Raw genomic sequence first — 27598 nt, forward strand, 5'->3', positions numbered from 1 at the left:
GCCGCGGGATTCAAACTCCCGGAAGCAGCTCCCGCGCCAAAGGGTGTGACTGGGCCGACTCGAGCGCTGCGCTTCGCCTCAGGTGCTGGCTGGCTGCGGGCAGGCGACCGCGGAGGGTGGCGGAGGCGGCCTGGACCCGCAGCCTTGAGGCCGGGCGTGACCGCGGGGGAGGCGGGATCAGTGGGAGATCGCGTTGGCTGGGATTCAATCTCTGCCTACCTTGGAGCCAGTCGCCGTTCCCTGGCGCTCACTTTGTGCCTGTCCCCGGGAGGCCGTCGCCGATTGGATCCCCGCTTTCAGCTCTGCCGTGAGTGTTATCATCCTCTTTTAGACAAGCGCAGGGAGTTCTAGTGACTTGGCCAAGTCCTTTCCTTAGTACAGCATTTTGCGGATTAGCAAGCACTTTAATGTCTATTCTACAAACTTCACCTCAGAAGTGAGAAGAAAGGTGCCTGTTGTTGCAGTTTTCTTTGCCTCTCTTCGCACTGGAGGTCTTATGTGAAGGTTTTTGTAGATTTGCCTCCACTTGTAGAAGACGTGGCCTGTAATAGATGCTTTGTGCCCTCTACTAGGTATCTTAATCTTTCACCTTAGAATGGACAGAAATCCAGGGCTAACCTTTTCTGGTGGCTTAGTGGTAAAGAATTCGCCTACCAATGCAGGAGAAGAGGTTCGATCCCTGGGATGGGAAGATCCCCTGGAGAAGGAAATGGCAACCCACTCCAGTATTCTTGCTTGGGAAATCCCATGCACAGAGGAGCTTGGGTAGGCAGTCCATGGGGTCAGAAAAGAGTAAGACATGACTTAGCAACAAAGCTTCTCCTTACTTCTTGTTCTTAATTCCTGCCATTCCTGAATTCTTTGAATATTGGGTCTCTTTTTCCTATAAATGCCTCATACTGAATTCTTCTAACTTCTGCCCACTGTGCTCTCTGAACATTACAGTTAAGATAGAACTGAACTAGGCCTATCTTCTCAAACAGAGGACACAGCATTATGTCAGGTAATGATGTTTCAATGTCCATTTATTCAGAATTATATTATTTGTCATTGGCTTTTTATTCTGGAGTAAAATTTGTCTTTGTAATCTAACTTTCAGGTTTCATTTAACGGCTTAATCATTGGTTATCCCTCTATTTTTTTTTAAATGAAACATTTCTATTGAAGTATGACACACATGAGAATCCTACACAAACACAGACATACAGGTTGACATATTGAATACCTCCGTGCATCTACCACCCAGATTTAAAATATATATATTGTTGTTAGCAAGCTAGAAGCCATACCCCACTGTATCACTTTTATTTATATAGAACGGTTCTTCTGTTTAATAAATAGGTTATTAGATCTTTTCAAACCTGAGATTTGACCTTGTAAACTCAGATTTCTTTTTACAGGCACTTTCAGAGATGTCTTCCAGAAATCCCAAAGATTTAATTAAAAGTAAATGGGGACCAAAGCCTAGTAACTCCAAATCAGAAACTGCATTAGAAAAATTTAGGGGAGAAATAACAGCTTTAAAAACATCGGTAGATGAAATCACAAGTGGAAAAGGAAAGCTGATTGATAAAGACAGACACAAACTTTTGGAGGTAAGACCTTTTAAACTGTAGTAAGCTTTACTATGGGAGATGAGAAAGTATATGATATAATCTAGTTTTTATGTTCACTAAATGTAAACAACAAATCTAATCATGTCACCTTTGGGGTTTAGATTTTAGCATGAAGGTTTAAAAACCCATTTAATCATGTATTTTGGCTACTTTACAAGTAATATTTGTTTTCAGATTTTTTTTTAAGGTAAAATCATTACAGATATCAGCATTTTGTGTTTTGTTAAACTATATTTCCCTAATTTACAGTTTGTTATGACATAGTCTGAAAAGGAGTTAGGAATATTAGAACTGGAAGGATTTAAAATTTAATCAGTTCAATTTATTTTGCAAGAGTACTTTTATTTTTCATAGTTAGAAAACAAATTATCCGTGCTAAATAATACCATTGGATTTCTTTAAATTTTACTTTATAAGGCACATCATAAAACCAAATGATTTATTATTTGTTTAAACACATATTGAGGTGAATTCTTATTCAAGCATGGAGAAATGATCTATCACCAATTCTTAGACATAAAGATTATTTTGTAATCTGGTGAAAGAATCTAGTAGCTTTCCTGAGAGCTCTCTTTCCAGTTCATTTTATTTCTGACAAGCAAGGGCTGTCAAAATCCCTTTATAATCAATTGAAATTAAACTTCCTATAACTTCTACCAGTTTGTTCTAGTTATGTCCATTAAAGCTACATAGAACAAGTCTTTTTTTTTTTTTTAATCCAATTGACAGCTTTTCAGGTGTCCAAGTCTTCCCAGATGGCGCCAGTGGTAAAGAACCCACCTGCCAAAGCAGGAGATTTAAGAGATGGGGTTTTGATCCCTGGGTTGGGAAGATCCCCTGGAGAAGGGCATGTAAAGATATTCCAATATTCTTGCCTGGAGAATCCCATGGACAAAGGAGCCAGACAGGCTACAGTCCATAGGGTTGGACACGACTGAAGTGACAGCATGCATGCATGCAGATATACAAGGAAATCTTGCTTCCTCTTACTTATCTATAAGCCAGCCCCATATTCTTCAGCTTTACTGGCTTTTTCTCATCCTGGTCACTTTCCTGAACACTTTTCTGGTATTCATGTCCCTCTTGAATTAATGCTTCTGGATTGCACACAGTCACAAACACAGATTCAAACAGTAGTATTATTTCCTCTAATCTGGATGCTGTACTCTATTGAAATCTTAGAATTGTATTGGCCTCTTTGGTACTGTGTCATAATACTGTCTTGTCTTAAGCTAGTAGGCAACTACAAATCCCCTCATCATTTTCACACAAGCATCCAATTCTATGTCCCCATTTCTATTTGAATAACTGTTAAGCTTTTTTCCCTTTGTCAGCATGTAAAGCCATTTTACTTACTTTTTCTATCATCTCTATATTAGTGCTTTCTCCCTTTTGCCAGCAAGTTTAACTAACATGCCTTCTTTAACTTTCCAATCCTTGAAAATGTTGAACATTCTCTTGAAGATCACCTTCTAGATTTGATACCAAATCATTTATTAACAAAAAGCAAGTTTATGAATGTACTTTTATCCAGCTATAGCATTCTGTGATATCTGAATTCTGTTGCTTCAAGTTCATCAGTGAGCATGTATTTCTTTGTGTGACTCAACTTTTAGCCATTAAGATGACTAGAATTGGCATGATGGGGGAATGATTAGCAGATAATCAGGTGAGAGCCAGCTCTTCTTTAGCTTTCTAGATGGTCTCTCCTTTCTGTGTCCATGTCCCGTTTATTTTATATATATCTTAACCACAGCACTTATCATACTGCATTAATGTATTGGTCTAATTCTCTATGAGCTCTCTGAGCATTTTTCTGGTCTTGGTATCTGGTATAATGCTGACTTGATACATAATAAATACATCCTATACGCTTGTTATAATGTACTGTTTATTTTTGTGTTTGACCTGGCCTTGTTCTAAGATTCTTCTTAGTTTATATCTAGAAAATTCGAGTCCTTGAAGCTGAGAGAGAGAAGAATGTTTATCGCCTCACAGAGAAGGACAAAGAAATACAGCGACTCAGAGACCAGCTGAAAGCCAAGCACAGCAGTACTGCATTGCTTGAACAGCTCGAAGAGAAAACCAAGGAAGTTGAAAGAAGAGAACAGCTGTTGAAATCCTTGTCTGAAGAGACAGATGTGTTGAAGAAACAGTTGTCTGCTACAACTGCAAGGCTTGCTGAACTTGAAGGCAAAGCCAATACACTTCATTTATCGCAGGTACTAATTTCTTTAAAACCTGATTTTTTTTTTAATCTTTTCTAATACAGTTTGTAATTCTTATGAAGAATGGGTTTGTTAAAACATGCTTGTCAAATGGTGAAACAGTATAGTATACTAACAGGTTTACTTTTTTTTTTTCCCATAGTCCTGTTCTTCTCTATAAGCAAAAATAGGTAATATGGCTGCCTCCACTGACCATACCATTGTTTTGCCCAAGGGAATATTCAGAATACAGATTCTGCTGTGTGTCTACAATAGCCAGGAAGATTTTATTGAATTCTTTTTTTCTGTAGTTTGTATTGTGAGAAGAATGGCTTCATTTTTTGGTTATTCTTCATATTTGAGGTACCCAATTAAAACAGCAAGTGTGCTTTTCTCCCGTCTTGTGTCTTAGAGTCACTAGTGTAGTAGAAAGAGCATGGATTTATGGGTAGGCAGCTCCGAGTTCAGATTCCACTTTCGAGCTGTGTGAGTCTAAACAAATTCCTTAACCTCTCTAGCCTTAGAAACAATGCTAGAATTCACCAGACCCCTCTCCTAAATCTCAGTTTGCACATCAATAAAATGAGGATAAGAGTACTGGAGATTGAATGTTACAATATATGTGAATAACCTAGCAGGGTGCCTGGCATGTGAAGTGAAAGTCGCTCAGTTGTGTCTGACTCTTTGTGATTGCATGGACTGTAGCCCACCAGGCTCCTCCATCCATGGGATTCTCCAGGCAAGAATACTGGAATGGGTTGCCATTTCCTTCTCCAGGGGATCTTCCCAACCCAGGGATCGAACCTGAGTCATTGCAGGCAGACTCTTTACCATCTGAGCCACCATAGTGCTAAATAAATAGTTTCTTGCTGATCAGACCTTTGATTCTCTTGAAAATTTGGACATATGAATCATACTAATACTACAGCTATTAACACTACCTACAGAAGAAAGGACACTTCTCTGGTAGCTTAGATGGTAAAGAATCTGCCTACATTGCAGGATACCTGGGTTTGATTTCTGAATCAGGAAGATCCCCTGGAGATGGGAATGGCAACCCACTCCAGTATTCTTATCTGGAAAATCTCATGGACAGAGGAGCCTGGTGGGCTACAGTCCATGGGGTTGCAAAAAGTTGGACACCACTGAGTGACCAAAACTTACTTACAGAAGAAAATCTATTGCTTTCAAATAAATGCTTCAGTGATGTTAAGGGTCTTTGTACTTTATCTCCCCTTTAGAGTGGGGCTTCCTACTCTAAGAGAATTTGCCTGACAATGCAAAAGATGTGGGCTTGAGCCTTGTGTCGGAAGATCCCCTAGAGGAAGAACCGGCAACCTACTTCACTATTGCCTGGAAAATCCCATGGACTGAGGAGCCTGGCAGGCTACAGTCCATATGGTTGCAAAGAGTTGGACACGACTGAGTGACTTCATTTTCACTTTTACTTAAAGCTCAAGAATTAGTTTCTCTACTTTTGAAGATGGAAATATAAATCTTGGTAGAAATGATGATTTTAAAAATGTATTCATATAATCACTATGGGATACTCACTGTTAATTTCTGTACTAGTCAGCATATCTAATCACCTGACAACTGACCTCCAAATCTCAGAGTCTTATACAACAAGTGATTATTTTTCTGCTCATGTCACAGCTTATTTTAAGTTGGAGTGGAGGAGGCTTTGCTCAACAGAATCATTCAGAGATCCAGGTTCCTTCCTTCTAGTGGCTCCCTCATCTCTCAGAGTGCAGTCCTCCACCAGATCCTTTATACACAGCTGTGGGCTAGAGAGCATGTGAAGAACTGGGGTAGCCTGTGGGGTCTAGGCTTCGGATTGGCATATCTCATTTCTGCTTACATTCCACTGGACAGAATTCAGTCTCATGACCTCACTAACTACAGGGAAGGCTGGGAGATGTGGTTTGCAGTGTGCCCAGGGTAAAAGGAAAGAAATGTGATAAACTATCTCTATCATGGTTTCCACCTGAAGGACTAAATTGAGAGGGGGAAAAGAGCACCTCTAGAGAAGAAAATATATATTTTGAGCTTTCTTGCCATCCTTCACACAAGTCTCTTTCCTCAGAGCTGTTAAAAGACTGAAATGCAGCTTTTTATGAGCTTTGTTGGTTAGCTTTGGTACCTTACCACCTAGAAAATGAAAGTGTTGTCAACTCAGTCGTGTTCGACTCTTTGTGACCCCATGGACTGTAGCCTGCCAGGCTCCTCCATCCAGGGAATTCTCCAGGCAAGAATACTGGGGTCTTCCCAACTCAAGAGCTCAAACCTGGATCTCCTTCAGGTGGATTCTTGACCATCTGAGCCACCGACTTACCATCTACTTCCCCTCTTTTATTCCCTCTGGAAAAATGAAGAAAAAAGAGGAGACATTATATTTTGAGTTCTATATGAATGAATACTAATTAATACTATTGCTAATGTTGAATATAAATAAATTCTAGAAAACAAAATTTATCTTTTATTTGACAATTTAATATTTTCGGGATTTCATTTAAATAGGCCAATTGCTTGGTTTGGTTTCCTGGTGAAAATCAGAGGGCTGTTCATATCCACTGAGGGCTAGTCTGGTGATTCTGGGGTCCAGATGACATCAGATATCAAATTAGATATGAAATCTCAGGGTGTCCAATCTGCTTAGGAGGCCTCCAGGACATCTTAATTCCGCACTGCTACTCATCACCTGGCATGTACCAGTTCTGGATTTTGGGATGTATGTGAAATATACTGTCTTATTATGAAGGTAAGTATAATGAGCAAACTTATGTTCTTAAATTATGTTAACTAATATTGATTTACTTACAGACTGTGGCTACAAGTTGCTTCAATTCATCAATGAGTAATATTCATGAAATGGAAGTACAGCTGAAAGATGTAAGTTTGTTTTTATTTTATTAAGTTATGGCTAAAGAGGACTCATTCCTTTATTATTAAATTTCATGGAAATTGACAACAGTAATGCTGTAGCTTGAAAAATTCTTTTGAGGAGATGAAGAAATGAATGGTTTGAGATCATCTCTCTGGGTTACCACGTTTAAGTCTCTTTCGAGGCATACAAGAGGGCCAGTTCCTGTAAGTATGGCTAGGAAAGCCTTGGAAATCTTTAGGCTATAAATCATCCATTTCTACCAAATAACTCAACAATATCCCGTTTTCACTTAAATCTAATTTGCTCAATAATTTTATTATAGTGATGTAATTTAATATGTATTATTTTTTTCTTTTTGTTTACCCATGCTAGATGTCCTCTTTAGTTTGAAATTATTCCTTTAGAAACAGGATTTCCTTTCCTAGTTTGAAAAAGAAATACATTCTTTGTGTATTCAATATTTCTTTTTCCTAGAATTGGATATGAAGTTAGCTATATTATTCCAAACTTATATCTTAAATGGATTGGTGGGTTGCATTGAAAATTAAATAAATTGGGGACATAGGACTAGTAGTCACAGTGTATTTTTTCAAATTTTAAGGTTAGATATGCAAAGTATGAAATTCTTGATTTAATCATTGGGTCAATAGGTAGATATTGTGATTCCAGAAATATTCCTGGCATGTCTACCCTGATCTAAGTATGCTCTTAAGAGTCCTGTTTTATCTCACATACCGGGCATACCTTGAGGCCTATTTGATTTTCAAGAAAAGAATTTAAATCGTTAGTGTCTGTATAACTGGGTTCTAGAGTACCCTTTTCAAAGTAATTTATCTAGAGGTAGCTAAAATAAAGAAGAAACACAATTCTTAAAGAACTATCAAAATAAGTTTTTTGTATGTCATGTATTATCCCCAGCATTTAGACAACTGGAAAGAATGACTAGATGGAATCTGGTGAAGTTTCTTGAATCTTATAGTGTCTCTTTTAGCAAAGTGCCTGAAAATAGATGCTGTTTTCTTAAACCCATGTGTAATTTTTAGGCTTCTCAGTGCTAACTCAGCGAAGGCTATGGCACCCCACTCCAGTACTCTTGCCTGGAAAATCCCATGGACGGAGGAGCCTAGTGGGCTGCAGTCCATGGTGTCGCGAAGAGTCAGACACGACTGAGCGACTTCACTTTCACGCATTGGAGAAGGAAATGGCAACCCACTCCAGTGTTCTTGCCTGGAGAGTCCCAGGGACGGGGGAGCCTGGTGGGCTGCCATCTATGGAGTCGCACAGAGTCGGACATGACTGAAGCGACTTAGCAGCAGCAGCAGCAGCAGTGCTAACTACTCCAAATATCAACTAAAGTTATTTTTATGTAATGATGATTAGTCTGGGGTAGAACCTGAGAGTCTCCATTTCCAATAAGCTTCAGGTGCTGCTGCTACTGTTGGTGGTCTGAGGACTGCTCTGTGAGAACCATTAACTTACATTTGAGGAGCGAGAGGTGGCCAAGCTCTGGTTATCCCTTTGGGATCTCAGCAGATCTTTCGGACCAGGGGGAGAATTATAGTTGGAAGACTGAGGAGCAGGGAAAGAGAAATCTCACTCCTCAGAGTCTACACCGTCACTTTATTTGGCTTTGGAGGACTCAGCCATTCTAATCCTATACCCTCTGCAGAGCTCCCACAAAACTTCCTGTAGAAGTTTGCCCACCTGTTTAAGAATCAGTGTTTGTTAGGCTAAAATAAGTCCTAAAAATCTACTTTGCTTCTCTTAGGGTCAAGCTGTATCATTCCTCAGCTATCATTTAGATCTGGCTCATATTTTGAAATAATTACATGGAGTTAATGCTGTAATTGCATTCCTGATAGCTCAGTTGGTAAAGAATCCACCTGTAATGCAGGACACCCTGGTTCCATTCCTGGGTTGGAAAGATCCCCTGGAGAAGGGATAGGCTACCTACTCCAGTGTTCTTGGGCTTCCCTTGTGGCTCAGCTGGTAAAGAATCTGCCTGCAGTGCGGGAGACCTGAGTTCGATCCCTGGGTTGGGAAGATCCCCTGGATAAGGGAAAGGCTACCCACTCCTGTATTCTGGCCTGGAGAATTCTCACAGACAGTCCATGGGGTCACAAAGAGTCAGACACAACTGAGTGACTTTCACTTTCAATGCTGTAATCATTATCCAGTTGGTCAGTAACTTTAAAATCAAATAACTGAATGTCGGTTTTAATAGGCGTTTCTTGCTCTTGATTTAAAAAATCTGATTTTTAGGGAATTCCCTGGTGATCCAGTGGTTAGGACTCTAGGGTTCCACTGCAGGGGGGTATGGTTTTGATCCACTGTTGGGGAACTATGATCTGTAAAGACACATGGTGCAGCCAAAAAAAAAAAAAAAAAATCTGACTTTTAAACAGAATTACTGAAGATAAATAATAATTATTTTTAATTTGGAAAAAAATTGAGTTTACAGAAAAGTTATAAGAATGGAAAATAGTACACAGAAGTCCACATACTCTTTACCAAAATTGAACTCATTAGCATTTTATCCCATTTTATACTTTTTCTTTCAGTCCCCAGCCCTATCCACACACATACACATACACACACGGACATAATATTTTTTCTGAACCATGAAATAGTTGCATATATATATATAGCCTTTTCAGCCTGTATATTCCAATGTATATTCCTAAGAATGAAGATACTCTTACATGACCACCATACAGATACCACCTTTAATAAATTTAACATGGACATAATACTTCTAATCTACCATCCGTGTTCTAGTTTTATCAATTGACGCATATTTTTTCTTCTTTCAATATAGGCTAACATTTCAATCTCTTAGAGTTTTTGCCCAAGGAAATATTTAATGGATCCCTGCCAAAGCAGGAAGAAGAGCTTTCATGGCATTCCCCACAGCTTCACTTTACCTACTTCTGTATTTTTATTGATAACTTGGGTGAACATGATAAATGCATGTCTAACAAATGTGTAGAGACACAAAGCTGGAAGAGATAACTAATGTAAGGAAGACTCTAAAGATGCAAAACTCATAATGTCAACATCCACTGACAGCTATCAAATCTACTTTTTGTTGCTTCTATAAAGAAATGAAAGTAGATACAGAGTCCTTGAGATCAGGAGTAAAGAAATGTTTATTACTTTATTGAAGTAACATCGCCATCATGTGGTCCTTTAGAATAATGCCTCATCCTCACTTTGGCAGCACATTTACTAGAATCAGGCTTCCCTGATGGATCAGATGGTAAAGAATCTGCACTGTGGGAGACCTGGTTCTATCCCTAGGTCAGGAAGATCCCCTGGAGAAGGGAATGGCAACCCACTCCAGTATTCTTGTCTGGAGAATTCCATGGACAGAGGAGCCTGTCAGGCTACATACAGTCCCTGGGGTCGCAGAGTTGGGCACGGCTGAGCAACTAGTGCGCGCACGCGCGCGCACACACACACACACACACACACACACACACGTATGTTTTACTTCAGTTGAGTTACACTAAGCAGCTTTTTTGTTAAGAACTTTGTATTTGTGCCATCTCTTTTCTGGCAGCCCTAAAGGATAAAAACTCATACCTCCTGGCTGCCACACTTTAATCATTGATAATAATTAATTCCCCCAGGTCAAGGATTAATTATGACACAAAGGATGCATATTATGCACTTGTAAGACTACAGAAATAGTTAGGATAGTTCTATGACAAGATGTTTTGATTACATTTTCATGCATTACTTAATGAGTAATAGATTTTTGAAAGTGTTTTATTCTTTTTGAATCACTAAATGTATTGTTCTACTGTGTGTAAGGAACTGCTAGATTCCTTCTTGTTCTCTCCTCCCTTCTGTGAACACTCTCAAACTCCGGTCTAGGTCTACACGGCTTTCTGGTTCTTGCAGGCATTTTCTCCACCCATGTTGTCAACATCATTCACAAACATTTATCAGGCAGCTTCTAGGTACAGAAACACAAATAAGGAACTGTGAAATAAAATATCTAAACAAGCCTGTGCCCAGCTGTCCAGAGGACTCAGGGTATAGTTAAGATAAGAAGTATCATCAGGAAGTAATCAAGAGTTCATGAGTATAAGATGCCAAGTAGACTGAATGCACACAAAAATCACTAGTTGCTTTCAAAGGAGGGGAAGCTTGATAAGGAGAGTTATGGTGAGGAGCCTTGAGAGATAAGCCTGGACTCACTGGAACGTGATGTAATGTGGAATTTAAGTGGGCAGATGACATAGGAAGGGACTGCATGAAGGGAAGAGGCACAGAGGGTGTGCATTATTGTGTAGACAACAAGGAAGCAGTGAAGGAAAGGAAAGGCCAGGCTGTGCTTTGAAGAGATGGGAAGTGGCAGATTGTGGACAATTTTAATGTCAGCCTAAGGGAACCTAGCTTCAGTTTCAGCAAGTGTTGTCCTGAAGCTTTAAAATATTCTGTTATTAATATAATTAAAATAACTTAGCACTTCGGGGGATAGACGAAGAGGTTGAACTGAACTTACTAGCTATAGCTATTTTGCCTCAAAATATTAAGCGATCATTATATTAATTGACCTAAAGCTATTGGTCATGGCCTGTGTCTCCTCTCACTGTTCTTGATGAGGAAATCAGCCTCCAAGTGAGGATTTATAAATCCCCAAATTACCAAGATCCAACAGTGAGCCACTGCTCAAGCAGGTATTTCTGTGGGGGTAGATAAGTCTTGGGCTTCCCTGGTGGCTTAGATGGTAAAGAATTCACCTGCAATGTGGGAGACCTGGGTTTGATCTCTGGGTTGGGAAGATCCCCTGGAGAAGGGAACAGCTACCCACTCCAGTATTCTTGCCTGGAGAATTCCATGGATAGAGCAGCCTGGCAGGCTACAGTCCATGGGGTCACAAGTAGTCAGACATGACCGAGTAACTTTCATGTGAGTCTTGGCTTCTCTGGGGCTTCAGATGGTAAACAGTCTGCCTGCAGTATGGAAAAACTGGGTTCAATCCCTGGGTCAGGAAGATCCCTTGGAGAAGGAAATGGCAACCCACTCCAGTATTCTTGCCTGGAGAATCCCGTGGACGGAGGAGCCTGGTGGCTACAGTCCATGGGGTCGCAGAGTCAGACATGACAGAGTGACTCACACTTTCGTGTTAGGCAAGTCTTAGCACAAGTGGCACGGGCAGAGGGCTCATTACCAATGAGCTTGGCCATTGGCAAAGGGGTTTTAGTATCACTGTGTGTACCTCCTTCTGGGGCCCTTAACATTTTACGCCTGTGACATTAGATTTAGCTGTGCATGTTCTCTTTACACAAGTAGTAATTGAGACTTATTTCCTCAGCCTCCCAGAAACATAGAAAAAAAAGAGGCAGCCCCTGATAGGTCAATTGGTAAAGAATCCGCCTGCAATGCAGGAGACCCCTGTTTGATTGCTGGGTCGGGAAGATCCCCTGGAGAAGGGAAAGGCTACCCACTCCAGTATTCTGGCCTGGAGAATTCCATGGACTATATATAGACCCTGGGGTCTCAAAGAGTCAGACATGACTGAGCAGCTTTCACTTTCCATGCTCTTGGATGGAAGACTTCGATTGGAAAGGAGAGAAGAGTTGTAATATCTCATTTTGGTGCTAAAGTATAAGCATTTCAAGACTTCGTTTTCCTTCTGCTACTGACAGGCGAATCTTCTTTGCTAGCTTTCAACTTGAATTTCTGTCCTGCTGCTACTGGCAAAACAGGGGGTATGGATGAGGGGGAGGTGTTTATGCAGTTGTGTACAGCCCTGGCAGGCTTTGCCTTTGACTGAATTTCCAAGGATCCAGTGGTTAAGACCAGTGAGAGTTAGAGTCAGAGTATATATGAATTTGTCCCAGTTAACAATCAAAATATCACCAATACAATATTGTAAAGTTAAAAAATAAAATTAAAAAAAAAACAATCAAAATATCAGTAGAATTTTTCACTAAAAAATTTCATAAATCTGGGCTTCCCTGGTAGCCCAGGGGTTAAGAATCCACCTTGCAATGCAAGGGGCATGGGTTTGATCCCTGGTCCGGGAAGATACCACATGCTGCGGGGTGTCTAAGCCTGTGAGCCTCAACTACTAATGCCTGAGAGCATAGAGCCCATGCTCTGCAACAAAAGATGCCACTGCAGTGAGAAGCCCACACGCCACAACTAGAGAGAAGCCCCCACTCTCTGCAAGTAGAGAAAGCCCATGCACCACAACGAGGACCCAGTGCAGCCAAAAATAAATAAATAAAATGCATACTAAAGCCTTTCATAAACCTATACACCCCTGTCCATATATGCTACCTTGATTTATCCACTAAAGGTAATGTAGCTTCTTATGTGAATATTTGCTAATATCTTGCCACAGATCAGGTGGAATGAGCCACAGAAAATGTAGATGAGATTTTTTAAAATTTTCCAACTTATGCTAGGTGGCTGGTAAAGTATAGCGAGGTTTTTGTAGGAAAGATGTAACTGAAATGAAAAGTGAACATGAGCAGTAATGGTAAACCACTTTCTCTGTTACCAGCTAACTTAAATAGACACTGCTTATTTTATTAATATTGTCCATCATTCAAATAATTTCTTGACTATACGTTGTATGCAAAAGCTGGGAGTCCTTTCGGAAGAACACGGTCTGCCACTTCAAGGAACTTAATATAAAAAAATCTGCCTGCAATGCAGCAGACATAGGAGATAATGGATTCAATGCCTGGGTGAGGAAGATCCCCTGGAGTAGGAGATGGCAACCCACTCCAGTATTCTTGCCTGGAAAACTCCATGGACAGATAAGCCTGGCAGGCTGTAGTCCATGGGATTATGAAGAGTAGAACTCGACTGAATGACTAAGCATGCACAATCTATTTGAAAAAGCAAACACAGAAAAAAGCTAATGATGGTTGGTAAAATAAGTTTTTAAAATATGTAGGTATGTGTTTAGAACAACTGAGTTCCTGAACCCGTATACAAACTAGATGAAAGGTCCCATTTGGGGATTTTTGAGCTTTAAAAGATGAAAACCGGTGATAAAGAAAGAGGGTGATGTTTGAGTTTGATTCTCCGGGAGGCAAACACGAGATGGAGTAGTCAGCAGTGCAGTTTATTGGGGAGCCACATCTGTGAAAGGAAGAAGAAGGCCCAGGATTAAGGCGGGGTGGCGGGCGGGGGCGGCACTGCCAGAGCAGGATGCACGCCTGGCAGAGCCTCTGTCCACCCCTTGGAGAGCCCGCAGGCAGAGCCCTCAGGTGGGTGGAAATACCTCTGAAAGAGTACCTGAGCACTGCACCTCCACCTCTGCCACAAAGACATTCTGTTAACAGAGAATGATGTGGGCACCAACATAAGGCAAACTGTAGAGTCAGTGGACAGATGAACGTAACTCTGTGTGGACATGACTTGGCCATGTTCTTTGGAATTCTGAAGATGTGTGGCCTTGGAATGTGTCTCTGTGTGGAAAGCTTTACAGTGATGCCTGGAATCATTCTGTGATATGAGCCATCGAGTATTTATGTGCTGGAAAAGACTGCGTCCCGTGTGGTCTCTTATCCATCTGAAGGGTTTGGGTTTTGATTATTGATTTGCTTTCATTTGCACTGTGAGGCTCTGGAGAAAAATCAGCAGTGGCTTGTGTATGATCAGCAGCGAGAGGCCTACGTGAAAGCGCTTCTAGCGAAAATCTTTGAGTTGGAACAGAAACTGGAAACAGCCCCTCAGACACTCCCGCAGCAGACAAAAAAGACTGAATCAGAAGGTACTGGTGTAAAAATGTTCTTCTGGGTTGGCCTGCCTGACATTTTCCAAAAAGAGAGATGCATCAAATTTAGATTCTTATAGATCTGTGTTATAAAGTAAAACAAGAGCAAGTCTGCTAGCCTTGAAGTAAGAAATCCCATTTTAGCCAACCTTCTGAATTCATCTCCCATTGTTTTCTGACACCAGAGGGCGAGAGGCACAGGGTAAAGGGATCTTGCAGCTCTGCAGGCACATTAGGTTTTTTCCACCTTGCAAATCCTTTCCCTCCTTCAAAGTCCTGCTCCAGCTTCATTTCCCCCGGTGCTAGCCTTGTCAGTGACTATCTTGTTATTCCGCTTCCCTTTAGCTGTTATTCATATCAACTCTAGGAGAAAGATTACATTTTTATACATGATCCTTCAATCATTTGAATCTCACCCTAGAACTGAGGTGAAGTTCTTATCAGTGATGCTGTTTGCCAAAGGTTTTGTAGCTTCTCTGACACTGATCTCCATTGAGTTTCACAAGAGCCTAAGAGCAGGGGCAGAAAGGATCATTATCCTCGTTTTACAAAAGACGCAGCAGTTCCGGGTGATGAGCCAAGCTCTGTGCAAGGCTCTCATTTAAGTGCTGACAGCCCCACTGGCACTGGAGCCTTGAATTATAGAAAGAGAAGGCTCATAATCTCAGAGCTTCACATCGGAATATTTAAAATGAAGCTAATGCTAAAACAGTATGAAAGGAATGTCTCTAGAGAATTCAAAACTGTTTATCCCTCAGGGGACAAAGTTACTGCTGTATTGCCTGTATAAATTTGCTACACATAAAAGTAGGTTTTTAATTATGGGTGAAGTCTAGCTTTTTCCTTTGGTAATATGATTTTTCTTTTCTGTCTCCCTCTCTTATTGTCTCTCTCTTTCTCTCTCTCTCTGTGTTTTATCAAAGTGGTATATGCATTAATGTCTCTATTTGTTGGTTTGTTTTCTTTAGACATTAATGACATTCCCCCCCACCCAGAATAATTCTATTACTGTTTCTGATTCTTCTATCTATTCATTTTGTAACTTCAAGTAGTATACCTGAACTTCTGTTTCTTGTTCTGTCAAACATCAACCATGATCCCTGTCTCTTGAGTCTTCATTTTTGAAGATGAGGAAAAAATGCAATCATGCTTACAGAGACATATTTACATTTATTTCTTCAGGAAAATTACCTATTTTGTAATTTGTAAAATTACCTATTTTGTGCCATGATGTGTTTGTCACAGGTTATCTTCAAGAAGAAAAGCAAAAATATTATAACCATCTCTTGGAAAATGCAAAAAAAGATCTTGAAGTGGAACGACAAACCATAACTCAGCTGAATTTTGAACTGAGTGAATTTCGAAGAAAATATGAAGAAACCCAAAAAGAAGTGCAAGATTTAAATCAACTGTTGTGTTCACAAAGAAAGGCAGATGTACAACATCTAGAAGATGACAGGCATAAAACAGAGAAAATACAGAGGCTCAAGGAAGAGAATGATCTTGCCAGGGAAAAACTTGAAGAAGAGAAGAAAAGATCTGAGGAGCTGTTATCGCGGGTGAGTCTAACCAGCACGGTTTTCCATGGTTCATAATCCAGAATTTTCATGGTACTTACTAAGTGTCAGGGGCTATTTTAACTACTCAGGAACCAGCATGGAACAGCACAAGTTCCTACCCCCTCATAGGAGTTCACGCTAAGAAGGGAGACAGACCATAAGCAAGTACCTAAATAAAACAGGGTAGTATGATCAAGAGAAACTGAGGCCAGCGAAGGCCTCACTGAGGAGATGGTATTTGGACAAAGCTGATGGCGAGACGGCACCAGCGAGGTGAGTGACTGGGAATTCCCTCCTGATGACGAGATCACAGACACAAAGGTTCTGAGTGAGGAGGAGGTAGGCATGTGTGGGAAGCTGAAAGGGGGGGTGAGGAGGAGGTAGGCATGTGTGAGAAGCCAAAAAAGGCGGGGTGAGGAGGAGGTGGGCATGTGTGAGAAGCTGAAAGGGGGGGGTGAGGAGGAGGTAGGCATGTGTGGGAAGCCAAAAAAGGCGGGGTGAGGAGGAGGTGGGCATGTGTGGGAAGCTGAAAGGGGGGGTGAGGAGGAGGTGGGCATGTGTGAGAAGCCAAAAAAGGGGGGGTGAGGAGGAGGTGGGCGTGTGTGAGAAGCTGAAAGGGCGGGTGAGGAGGAGGTGGGCATGTGTGGGAAGCTGAAAGAGGAGGGTCCAGGTTGATTCCTAGGCTGGCACTGTGAACTGTTCTCAAGTTAATTCACTATGTACCTCCCATGTTCTCACTATGCTCATAGCCAGATCTGGAATGTTTGTCTCAGTAATGTTGGCATTACCACATTAGATTTATTAGAATTCAGTACTATTTCAAGAGAAACTTATTAAATTTTTCCCGGCAGCATGAAATAATGGAAAACACATAATTTGGGGTCTATCCCAGGTCTCTCCTCAAGGATGTGTGGCCTGAGGAAAATCAGCTAACTTCTCTGACTGACAGGTTATTTGTGTGTCAAATTAATAATAATAAATCTTATAACCTCTTCTCACCTCATAGGACTTTTGTGAAGGTCAGCTGAGAGAAGGTGAAAGCGCTTTGTAAATTAAAGGGCTAAGTAAATGTTAGCTACTGCTACTCTTAGAATAGTGATTTCTAAAATCCTCCAAAATTTGAGTGAGAGGGAAAAAATGGTCTATAACATTTGCCTTCTCAGTCTTTACCATGCTCACTTCTGCCTAGAGGTGTGAGCAGTGATATTTACAAAAGATTAAGCAGAAATGATTGAAAATTTTGCTCCAACTCTGTGGCTGAGGAGGCCAAGCTCTGCTTTCTTATCCTACTCAGAAATATCAGTGGATGTTAGGACCTGCTTGTCCACTGCGACTTAGTGCTTTTTGTCTACAGTCTATGCCTCAGGGAACTCGGCCGGGGCGGTACTGCTCAGCTGCTTGCATAGATAGCTGTCCAACCACAGCTAGGATTCACCCAGAAGAGCAGGTGTTGCCCTGGTTAGAGATGTGACATTTGTGAGCCTTTCACACATCCTAGGTCAAGGTCAAGCTATAAAATGTTGACGTGACAGTGTTGGTTCTATTTACATCCTACAGGTCCAGTTTCTTTACACGTCTCTGATAAAGCAGCAGGAGGAACAAACAAGGGTAGCTCTGTTGGAACAACAGGTACTCATGAGGGTTCCTTCTACATTCAGTTTAACCTTTGAGAAATGGAATTTTTCCTCATGTTTACACTGTTGTATGAAGAACCATTTGTAAGTTCTAGAAAATGTTTTTTTAAAAACTTTAACAAAAATATTGAAAGTGATGACTTGTGCGAGCCGTATATTCCCATTACTACCTTTAGGCTAAACCGAATTCTCTAAGGTGACATGGCAATTTTCTTGACAGGTAGATGTTTGCCTTAGCAAAATTTCTTCTTCCCTAAATGGCTGGTAGTCTGACAGGATGTTCCTAATAGAACTACTTGATAACTTCAAGTAGAACTCAAAGAGAGACCAGTTACTCTCAGAGACCAGAGATTTTTAGTATATTTGAAACCAGGGAACAGCCATCTCCTTCCCTTCCCCACAAAAAGGAGGATGAGGAGGACAGATTCTAACCAGCAACTTCTTAAGCTGCTCCTCACTCACTTAGACCTCACACTTTGGCTTTGCTCCTTGGACAGAGCTTCTTCATGTATCAACATCTCCCTGTACTCAGAGGAGTTCTTGCTCTGATGGCACAACATGTTTTTTTCTTATGATACTAAAGAAACATCCAGTCAGGAAAACTAGACAGTATACAGTAGCTGTTATTGTCTTGTCTTGGGCACTTTTTTCCAGATGCAGGCATGTACTTTAGACTTTGAAAATGAAAAACTTGACCGTCAAAATATGCAACATCAATTGCATGTGATTCTTAAGGAGCTCCGCAAAGCAAGAAATCAAATAACACAGTTGGAATCCTTGGTGAGTCTGGAATGGTTAGACAAAAACTTATTTCATCTTTCTTTTTCTGCCATCTTTCTATTTATATGTCAAAGCAGTTCCCAAAATAGAAGGATACAGTTTAAGAATAGCTGTTTCTTAAATTAGTCAAATCAAATCCCTTGCCTCATTTGAAGCATCTGCCCTTTGAGCATCAGTTCAAAGTACTAGACAGAGGGACATTACTGGCCTCTTGGTAATGATAACATTACCAGTGCCTGGGATCATCCCCACCCACTCTGGGCTCTGTGATTCTGGAGGCACTGAACAGAGCTTGGTCTGGGGGACAAAGGCAGCAAGGCAGGGCAGTTTTAGATTCTGAACTGAAATTGTGCTTTTCTCTTTAAACAAAAAAAAGAAAGAAAAAATTGCTGCTTTTAGGGATAATGGACTATTACTGTTAATACACTCTTGTAGGCATACTGAATTAAGCACGTTCTGTGGATTAACTTGAACACATAACCTTTTAAAACATTAACCTTTTTAATAACATTGCTTCTTTGAGGAAATGGTTTTGATTTACCTATTTTCATTTTACTAATAAGCTTTGAGGGACTTCCCTGATGGCTCAGTAGTAAAGAATCCACCTGCCAATGCAGGAGATCATTTGATTCCTGGGTGGGGAGGATCCCCTAGAGAAGGAAATGGCAACCCATTCTAGTATTCTTCCTTGGGAAATTCTATGGACAGAGGAGCCTGGTGGGCTACAGCCCATGGAGCTGTAAAAGAGTTGGACACAAATTAGAAGCTAAAGAACCACACAGTAAGCCCTGGACTAAACCTGTTAGGGTCTGTCCCATTAGCCCATATTTTGTATATGATCCTTGTATTGCAGAATATTTGCACAGGGTGAAATGTTACAAATAGAGTTCCTCAGTTTTCAAAAGAGAAAAAAGCAGTTTTTAAAATCATTTGCAATTTCTTTATGAATAAAAGACAGAAAATACATTTTTGGCTCTGTTTATGTCATTGATTTTTATCATAATATTTAAAATTGAAATTTATAATTCATTCCTATTTATGACTATTTATCAAAGTACAGGAAGCCAAAGAGTATACAAATGAATCTATAATTTTCCTGTATTTTTCATCATTTTCCTACCATTCGTCTTTACAGTATGCTGTAAAATGTTCATTTTTAGTTACTGACTGTTCTAAATTTCTCAGGGAAAAAAACATGAAAATGAGACATCACAAATGAATTATACAGTATCTTAGTCATTCCTGTGTATAACCTGTTTGACCTGCTAAAATTTTTTGCCGCTCTTAATTCCATGCAGTTCTTTATTGCTGAAGTTGCCCGTCTTTAACCTAGCAATCTTTGTCAGCATTGCCCGTAGGCCCACCTTTACATGTGACTCTAAGCATTTTAATAAAACCTATGTAAATGCCTGATCCTAGTACTTCCTGGGTAATTTCAGTGATATATAACAACCTCATAAGGGCTTCCCAGGTGGTGCTAGTGGTAAAGAATCCGCCTGCCAATGCAGAAGACATGAGAGATGTGGGTTTGATCTCTGGGTAGGGAAGATCCTCTGTAGAAGGGCATGGCAACCCACTCCAGTATTCTTGGCCTGGAGAATCCCATGGACAGAGAATCCTGGTAGGCTACCATCCATAGGGTCACAAAGAGTCAGACACTACTGAAGCAACTTTGCATTCATGCGTAACCACCTCATAAGTTACCAGTGTAATACCAGTGACCGGAGAGATTCAGAAGAATATCTAGCTAGAGGGCTGAAGCAACTGGAGTATCTATGGAGCAGTTACAACTACTGAATGGTAGGCCATCTATACAAACCGTGTTCATTTGACACTTATTTTTCAGAAGCAGATTCGTGAGTTTGCCTTCACAGAGCCATTAGTCACTTTCCAAAAGGAGACTGAAAACAGAGGAAAAGTCGCCTCACCAAAATGTCCCACTGCTGCGTTAAATGAAAGCCTGGTGGAATGTCCTAAGTGCAATATCCAATATCCAGCCACCGAACACCGAGATCTACTCGTCCACGTTGAATACTGTTCCAAGTAGCAATGTGATTATTCTTTGTTTTTGTGCCAAAAGATTCAATACTGTATCTTACGTTAGCTAATGGACATTTTGAATTGCTTATTTCACCTCACATCAGAAACTGCCTGTCTACCTTTAAGACTCTAGCATAGCAGTGAATCATTGTGTTTTGTTTTTGTTTTTGTTTTTTTGCCTGCTTTGCATTTCCGAGCATTGAATGCTGAGACCGCCAACATTTTGCACTGTTAAAGTACTTGATGAAGAAAAGATAGTTCAGGTTATTGCTTGTAGGTCAAATCTGTTACACCAACAAGCAAATATTTTATGTTTTTCAGATTTTTAAAAAATCAAAGGCAATTAACCAGGGATCTTTATTGTTATTATTTTTTAATCCAAGCACTTCATAAACCTACCATTCTGACTTTGATGTTCTTTGTGAAGAGATGGTGATACTTTTTTCTTTTCATTTATATTTCCTTTCTATGATAGAGCAGTTATTAGAAAAGTTGGGCGTTTTCTTCATCTTTATTGCTGCTTACTGTTGAAACTGTAGACCTAGCTGTGTTTGAAGCACAAAGTAGATTCTGTTTAAGGAATACTCCTTACTAGCCACACAGTGCTTTCTGTGATGTTAACTGGCTATACCTTTAACTTGAATTTCATCAGCACATGTTAGTTAGCTAAAATTGTTAAAATGAATTTTAACAAAACCACCGAGCCCTCTCTTTTGATATGCAAATGTTTTATTTATTTATTTTTGGCAGTCTTGAAAGCTGGGTGATGTAATGAGCAGATATTTGGTTATCTGAATATTTTTATACATGTGTGCATAAACCAAGATTTTTTTTTAAATTTCTTCAGGTTTTCTAAAATGCTTAACACTGGGCTACTATTGGTAATGTAAAGGAGAAAAGAATAAAGAGTTATTTAATAAATTTTGCTATGAGGAGAGTATATGTATATAGACTGGTATTAAGATTTCTGCCCTGAGAAGGGTGCCAGAGAGTTACAGATAAACATACAGTGTAAAATGATTTCCTTTAGGATTTGTTTGTTTGATCTTCTTGCAGTCCAAGGGATCCTAAAGTCTTCTTCAACACCACAGTTCGAAAACATCAATTCTTTGGTGCTCAGCCTTCTTTGAGGTCCAAATCAGGGTTTCTGGGGGGGAGGGGGGTGGGAAGCATGGAATATGCCTTATCAACAAGTTCTCTAGATGCATTTTGGGGTAAAACTGAAGACAGAACTACTGAACTAGTCCAGCCTTAACTCCCTGATGAAACAGAGTCCCAGAGAGGGGCGTGACTTACCCAGTCACTTAGCAGGTTTGTAGGAACATGAGGGAGGCCCTGACTCCCAATGGGAGTGGTTGTTAGAGCCACTACCATTTTGGTTTGTATGAAATGATTCCTGAAAAATTACTCTTTCCAAGATCCCCAGTGCTCTGCCTTCTAAGGCAAATCCAGTATTTGTTGGTCTGGTTCTCTTTATTTTCCTTGTTGTTTGTGCTGTGCTCTCTGCTTTGAACCTAGTATTTTTTGGCTTTGGATGGTTGAGTGGGAAACATGAGTAAGACACTGAAGAGTACAATCTATTGCCGTGCTCTGCTGTGCTCAGTTGCTCAGTCGTGTCTGACTCTGCAACCCCATGGACTATAGCCCACAGGCTCCTCTGTCTATCGAGAGTCTCCAGGCAAGAATACTAAAGTGGATTGCCATGTCCTCCTCCAGGGGATCTTCCCAGCCCAGGGATTGAACCCAGGTCTCCTGCATTGCAGGTGGATTCTTTACCAGCTGAGCTACCAGGGAAACCCCCAATCTAGTGGTGACACCCAAGGTAAAAGGTAGGTTCACCAAAGGTAAAAGGTAGGTTCAAGTTACCCAGGATCTGAAGAGATAATGGAGAAAGGGGCAGGGAAGGCTGAGCCCTAGGGTGCATCCTGCAGTCCACAAGTAGACAGGAGCACTCAGATTCAGATTAAAGTTGTGTCAAACCAAGCAACCAGAGAAAGAAGGAGTGGCATGCAGCTGTAGGACAATGAATTAGCACCTGACAATAACCTTCAGTTTCTTGCTTGCCAGACACACTGTATTGATTTAACCCAAGGACCAACACATCTTCCACTACACAGTTTAACAAGTATTACAGATAAGTGTGTGTATGTGTTAGTCGCTCAGTCACGCCCGACTCTTTGCTACCCCTTGGACTGTAGCATGCCAGGCTCCTCTGTCCATGGAATTCTCCAGGCAAGAATACTGGAGTGGGTTGTCATTTCCTTCCAAGAGATCTTCCTGACTGAGGGATTGAACTCCAGTCTCCTGCATTGCAGGCAGATTCTTTAATATCTGAGCCGCGAGTGAAGCCCAAAAATTGCCCTAAGGTTGTTATTTAGTTGCTGAGTCATGTCCAACTCTTTGCAACCCCATGGACTATGTAGCCTGTGAAGTTCCTCTGTCCATGGGATTTCCCAGGTAAGAATACTGGGGTGGGTTCCCAATTCCTCCAGGGGATCCTCCCAACCCAGGGATCCAATCCGCGTCTCCTGCATTGGCAGGCAGATTCTTTACCACTGAGATACCAGGGAAGCCCTTGAAGGAGTCTCACCTCTTTTAGGGGATATACCAAGCACAGGTTTCCTCACTTGGTTCAGCAAATATTTAATGAATCTGCAACGGACAAGGTGTGGTGCCAGGCACTAGAGGTGGAGAGGGTACAGCAGGAACCACCTTAGAAGAGCCAAGGCAAGGTGGACATCAAGGCTGACCAGTGAATGACAGCACAAGTGAGGTCAGTGCCTTGTTAGAGGTCACCCCACGGGTGAAAGAGGAGAGGCTTTATGAAAGCGGTGATGACTAAGCTAGATTCAAGGAAACATAATATTCAAGTTTTAACAGTGTTTGTTCCTAGACTTATGTTGAGAGTGAATCATTCAACATTGCTTAAAGGAAAACATGGCCTGTGTTAGAGTGGTTACTTTGTGATGACAAAGGGCAGAGGTGTAGATCCAGATTGTGATAGGGTGAAAGATGTCACTTTGTATCTTATTAACTTGATGTTGAAAGGCATGTTGCAACAAAGATAGAGAAAGTAAACTGTTTTGAATGTTAAATATCAGAGGAGATAATGAAGAAGAGGAAAGAAAAAAGTTAGCTTTGCTGTGTGATTTACAGATTCTGTAGAATGGTAATTATGCCACCTTGTGTAGATTAGGAAGATGTGTATTTTCACTCAATCTTTATAAAGTGGAGATAGGTGGTGGTGGGGTGGAACTAGACTAGAGGGTTAGGAAAAAACCTCGAGGGCTTCCCTGGTGGCTCAGTGGTAAAGAATCCAACTGCCATGCAGGAGACACAGGTTCGATCCCACATGCTGTGTGGCAACTAAGCCCCTGTGCCACAGTTATTGAAGTCCGAGTGCCCTAGAGCCTGTGTCCTGAAACGAGAGAAGTCACTGCAAGGAGAAGCCTGCACACCACAACAAAGCCTCTCCTCTCTCACCCGTGGGGTGACCTCTAACAAGGCACTGACCTCACTTGTGCTGTCATTCACTGGTCAGCCTTGATGTCCACTCACTGCAACTGAAAAGCCCACGCATGAATGAAGACCCAGCACAGCCAAAAATAAACGTAAAAAAACCAACCTTTTGAGTTTGTTATTTCCAGTACAAACTTAACAGTCGCTCACATTTGCACGTAATACAGTAATAACTGTAGTAATAACTCTCTTCCAAAGAAAATTATTCTGTTTATTGGAAATGAAAAAGGAAGCATCTCAGAATTTAAATTTTGTTTTGTATTGCTTCTTTGGAATTTCCAGGTGTCGCTAGCGGGTAAATAATCCACCTGCCAATGCAGGAGACGCAAGAGACAGATTCAATCCTTGGGTCAGGAAGATCCCCTGGAGTGCGAAATGGCAACTCTTTCCATTTCTGGAAGAATTCCATGGACAGAGGAGCTTGGCATGCTACAGTCCATGGGGCCACAAAGAGTCAGACACGACTGAGCATATTTGGCAATTTCAAGGAAACATGTTACTATGGCAAGGGCCCTGAAATGGGAATCACGGGATTTGGGATGAAAATCTATTTCTGACCTTGAGCAAGTCATTTCAACTCTCTAAGACTCAGCTTCCTCCATCTAAAATGAGAATGTTCATGGCTGCCCCATCCCTCTTCCTAGGCTGTTATGCAAATCAAAATCCAACCTATTTTAGGGAATCCTGTATATTAAGCATTTTTAGTGTCCCACACAATATGCTTATAAACTTCCTGTGTCATGTCATTTTCTCCTCATAGTGACACTACCTGTGAGTTTCCAGAACTGTTCCATTATATAGATGAGGAAACCATGGTTTAGAGAGTTTGTCAGTTGTCCAAGGTCACACATCAAAGGGATTGACAGAGTTAGTATCTGAACCCAAATGTGTTAGCCTATAGAGATAGAACTGTTATCTACATTATGCTGCCACTTGTAAATCACATTTGAGCCCAGAAAATACACATGAGAGCACATCACAGGCAAGGAAATACTGTCCAGGACTATTTTTACTTTTCAGTAACGATTATACTGTGAATGAGGATGAAGATAAGAGATGACAGTAACATCACCTACCCCCACAAACAACTGTTCATTTTATTCATCCATTATAACCACACTTCTCATTCTCTTCGTAACTAGTATGAGGGCAGGTGCATTCAGAAGCCCTGACACCATCAGGGCACTTATTGTTTGTTAAAAAAAGAAGTCTGGAATCAAATAATCCTAGTTTAGACCAGCAATTTCACCACCTTAAGGCTCTGTGTAACCCTCTGTTCCCTACTCATGCTCACAGTGAATAATGCAATTACCAGCATCACAATCTAATGAGACAAATCTTTTTTTTTTTCTTTTTCTCCACAAAACTGAGAAACCGACAGCTGGCCAGGGCAATGAATGAGCACTCCTTATACCTTTCTCTCCTTTTCTTCAGTAAAGGAAATGTGTTGCAAGTGGAAATAGCCACCGGGAAACTGCACAGTACACTTCCCTTGGATCTCAGTGACTAGAACTGGATTACAATGTATCAGGATGAGCCAGGCTAGGCTCCCTTACCAAGGAAGCCCCGAAATCTCAGTGGCTTAACTACAGGTTTCTTTCTTGCTCATCTCACAATTTAGGAGGGCCGGGGGACCCTCTTTCATTTTATAGTTACAGTACCTGGAACACGAGGCCCCCTACGTCAAAGAAGCAGGGTAAGAGTGATGAAAGCTACCACACCATCTCATCCACTTCCGGTCTGGCACAGTTATGAGATGGTGTGGTGCCAGACCGGAAGTGACGCACTCTGCTCACATTCCTATTGGTCAGATCTTGGTTCCACTGCCCCTCCTGCAAGATGGCTGCCAAGAATGGTCCCAGCAAAGCAGATGTGAAGAACAGGTTAGAATTGTGTGCCCCTTATGGGCTGGATGGCATCACTGACTCGATGGACGTGAGTCTCAGTGAACTCCGGGAGTTGGTGATGGACAGGGCGGCCTGGCGTGCTGCGATTCATGGGGTTGCAAAGAGTCGGACACGACTGAGCGACTGATCTGATCTGATCTGATCTGTGGGCTTCCCAGGTGGTTCAGTGGTGAAGAATACACCTGCCAATGCAGGAGACGCAGGAAACACAAGTTTGATCCCTGGCTGGGGAAGATACTATGGAGAAGGAAATGGTAACCTGCTCCAAAATTATTGCCTGGAGAATCCCATGGACAGAGGAGCCTGGCAGGCTATAGTCCATGGGGTTGCAAAGAGTTGAACACGCCTGAGTGAGCGCACACACAAATGTGGTGAAACTGCACACCTCCAATGGGACTGTTCACAGTCTTCAATCGAAACTATGCAACTAGTCTCAGGACTTAGTGAAGCTCAGGTTCTTTATGTCTCCACATGGGAAGGAATTCAGTGAGGCAACGTGATAGGTAAGAAGTAGTCTTGTTAATATCCTCTGTAAAGAGGTTACAGGAAAATGTGTCAAGAGGACGGTCGTGTCTCAGGTCTTGGGTGAGTTTCTGGGACAGGTGCCAAGTGAGAGTCCTTGGTTTGGCACAGGACAGAATTCACAAGTAAGCCAGAGTAAAGGGAAAGCAGGCTCACTGAGAGAGATACACGTTCCATAGGCAGAATGCGGTCCTCTCAGGAGGGAAGAGGGGTCCTGGGGGAACACCCGTCATGGAGTGTGGGCCGTCTGGGGAGGTGAGAGTGTGGGGGTAGGGGGTTCGAGGGTGGTGGGTACCAGGGGTGGTTAGTTTTTATGGGCTGCTTAATTTCATAGGCTAATGAGTGGGAAGATTATTCCAATTATCTTGGAGAAGGGGCAGGAGTTTCCAGGAATTGGGCCACTGCCCACTTTTTCGCCTTTTCTGGTTGGCCTGGGACCTGTCATGGCACCTGTGGGCATGTTATTAGCATATGCCAGTGTATTACAATATGCGTATAATGAGGCTTAAGGGTTGTTGGAAGTCACGTCTTCTTCCATCTTGGGCCTAATCGGTTTTAACCAGTTTATGTTGTGTCCTCAATGGCAGTGTAATTTTTTTCAAAGGTTGTGCTCTGCCCTCTTCCCTCTTGTCTCATTGGCCACCCCTAGATGTTAGAGAAGAAGTGGCTGGGGAATGGCTCCTGGGTGGAAGCCTGTCCCACCATCTCGCCCACTATCTCATACCCTCACCAGCAAACCTGGTTAAAGATAAGGCAGGAAATGTTCTCTGAGCTTCCATGATTCCTACATCACCCTCTTCCACAGCCTTTTCCTCTCAATATTATAATAATTTTCCCTTTGCCTGTCACTCTCTCCCTTCATCCATGCCACCCCCCAATAGACTATAAGCTTCTTAAGACCCAGAAATTGTCTTCCCTTTTCATCTCTGGTGCCTAGGCAGGGTCTGGCACAAAGCAGGTGCTCAACAGACATTTTTAGAGCAATTGAATGAGGGTCCATTTGAAATAGTGATTTCAGTCATATGACAGTCTTTAACCACTGTCTTTAAGAAATACCTGACTCTTTAGAATTTTTAGTAGAGCCATTGAGGAACAAGAAGTATGATTCAACCTTTAAATAAACATGGGTGCAAAAAGAGACCATATAGCATACTTCAAGAATGTGACCATAAATCAAGTA

General features: G+C 41.4%; 1 protein-coding gene across 2 annotated transcripts; it reads left to right on the forward strand.

Moving 5' to 3' along the window:
• Nucleotides 1-24784, forward strand: CEP55 (centrosomal protein 55). Of its 2 annotated transcripts, none has more exons than XM_059881835.1 (9): nt 1-307; nt 1401-1595; nt 3563-3838; nt 6647-6715; nt 14304-14454; nt 15703-16016; nt 17574-17645; nt 18305-18430; nt 24272-24784. In XM_059881835.1, exons 2-9 carry the CDS (start codon nt 1413-1415, stop codon nt 24290-24292), a joined length of 1212 nt encoding a protein of 403 aa, XP_059737818.1. In that variant the 5' UTR covers nt 1-307; nt 1401-1412; the 3' UTR covers nt 24293-24784. The 2 variants fall into 2 exon arrangements, with proteins under 2 accessions (XP_059737818.1, NP_001192690.1); NM_001205761.3 differs by lacking the exon at nt 24272-24784 and adding an exon at nt 20277-20888 and having other exon boundaries at nt 49-307.
• Nucleotides 24785-27598: the final 2814 nt, after the last annotated feature.

Source organism: Bos taurus, chromosome 26 (assembly GCF_002263795.3).
Source record: "Bos taurus isolate L1 Dominette 01449 registration number 42190680 breed Hereford chromosome 26, ARS-UCD2.0, whole genome shotgun sequence".
NCBI lineage: Eukaryota > Metazoa > Chordata > Mammalia > Artiodactyla > Bovidae > Bos > Bos taurus.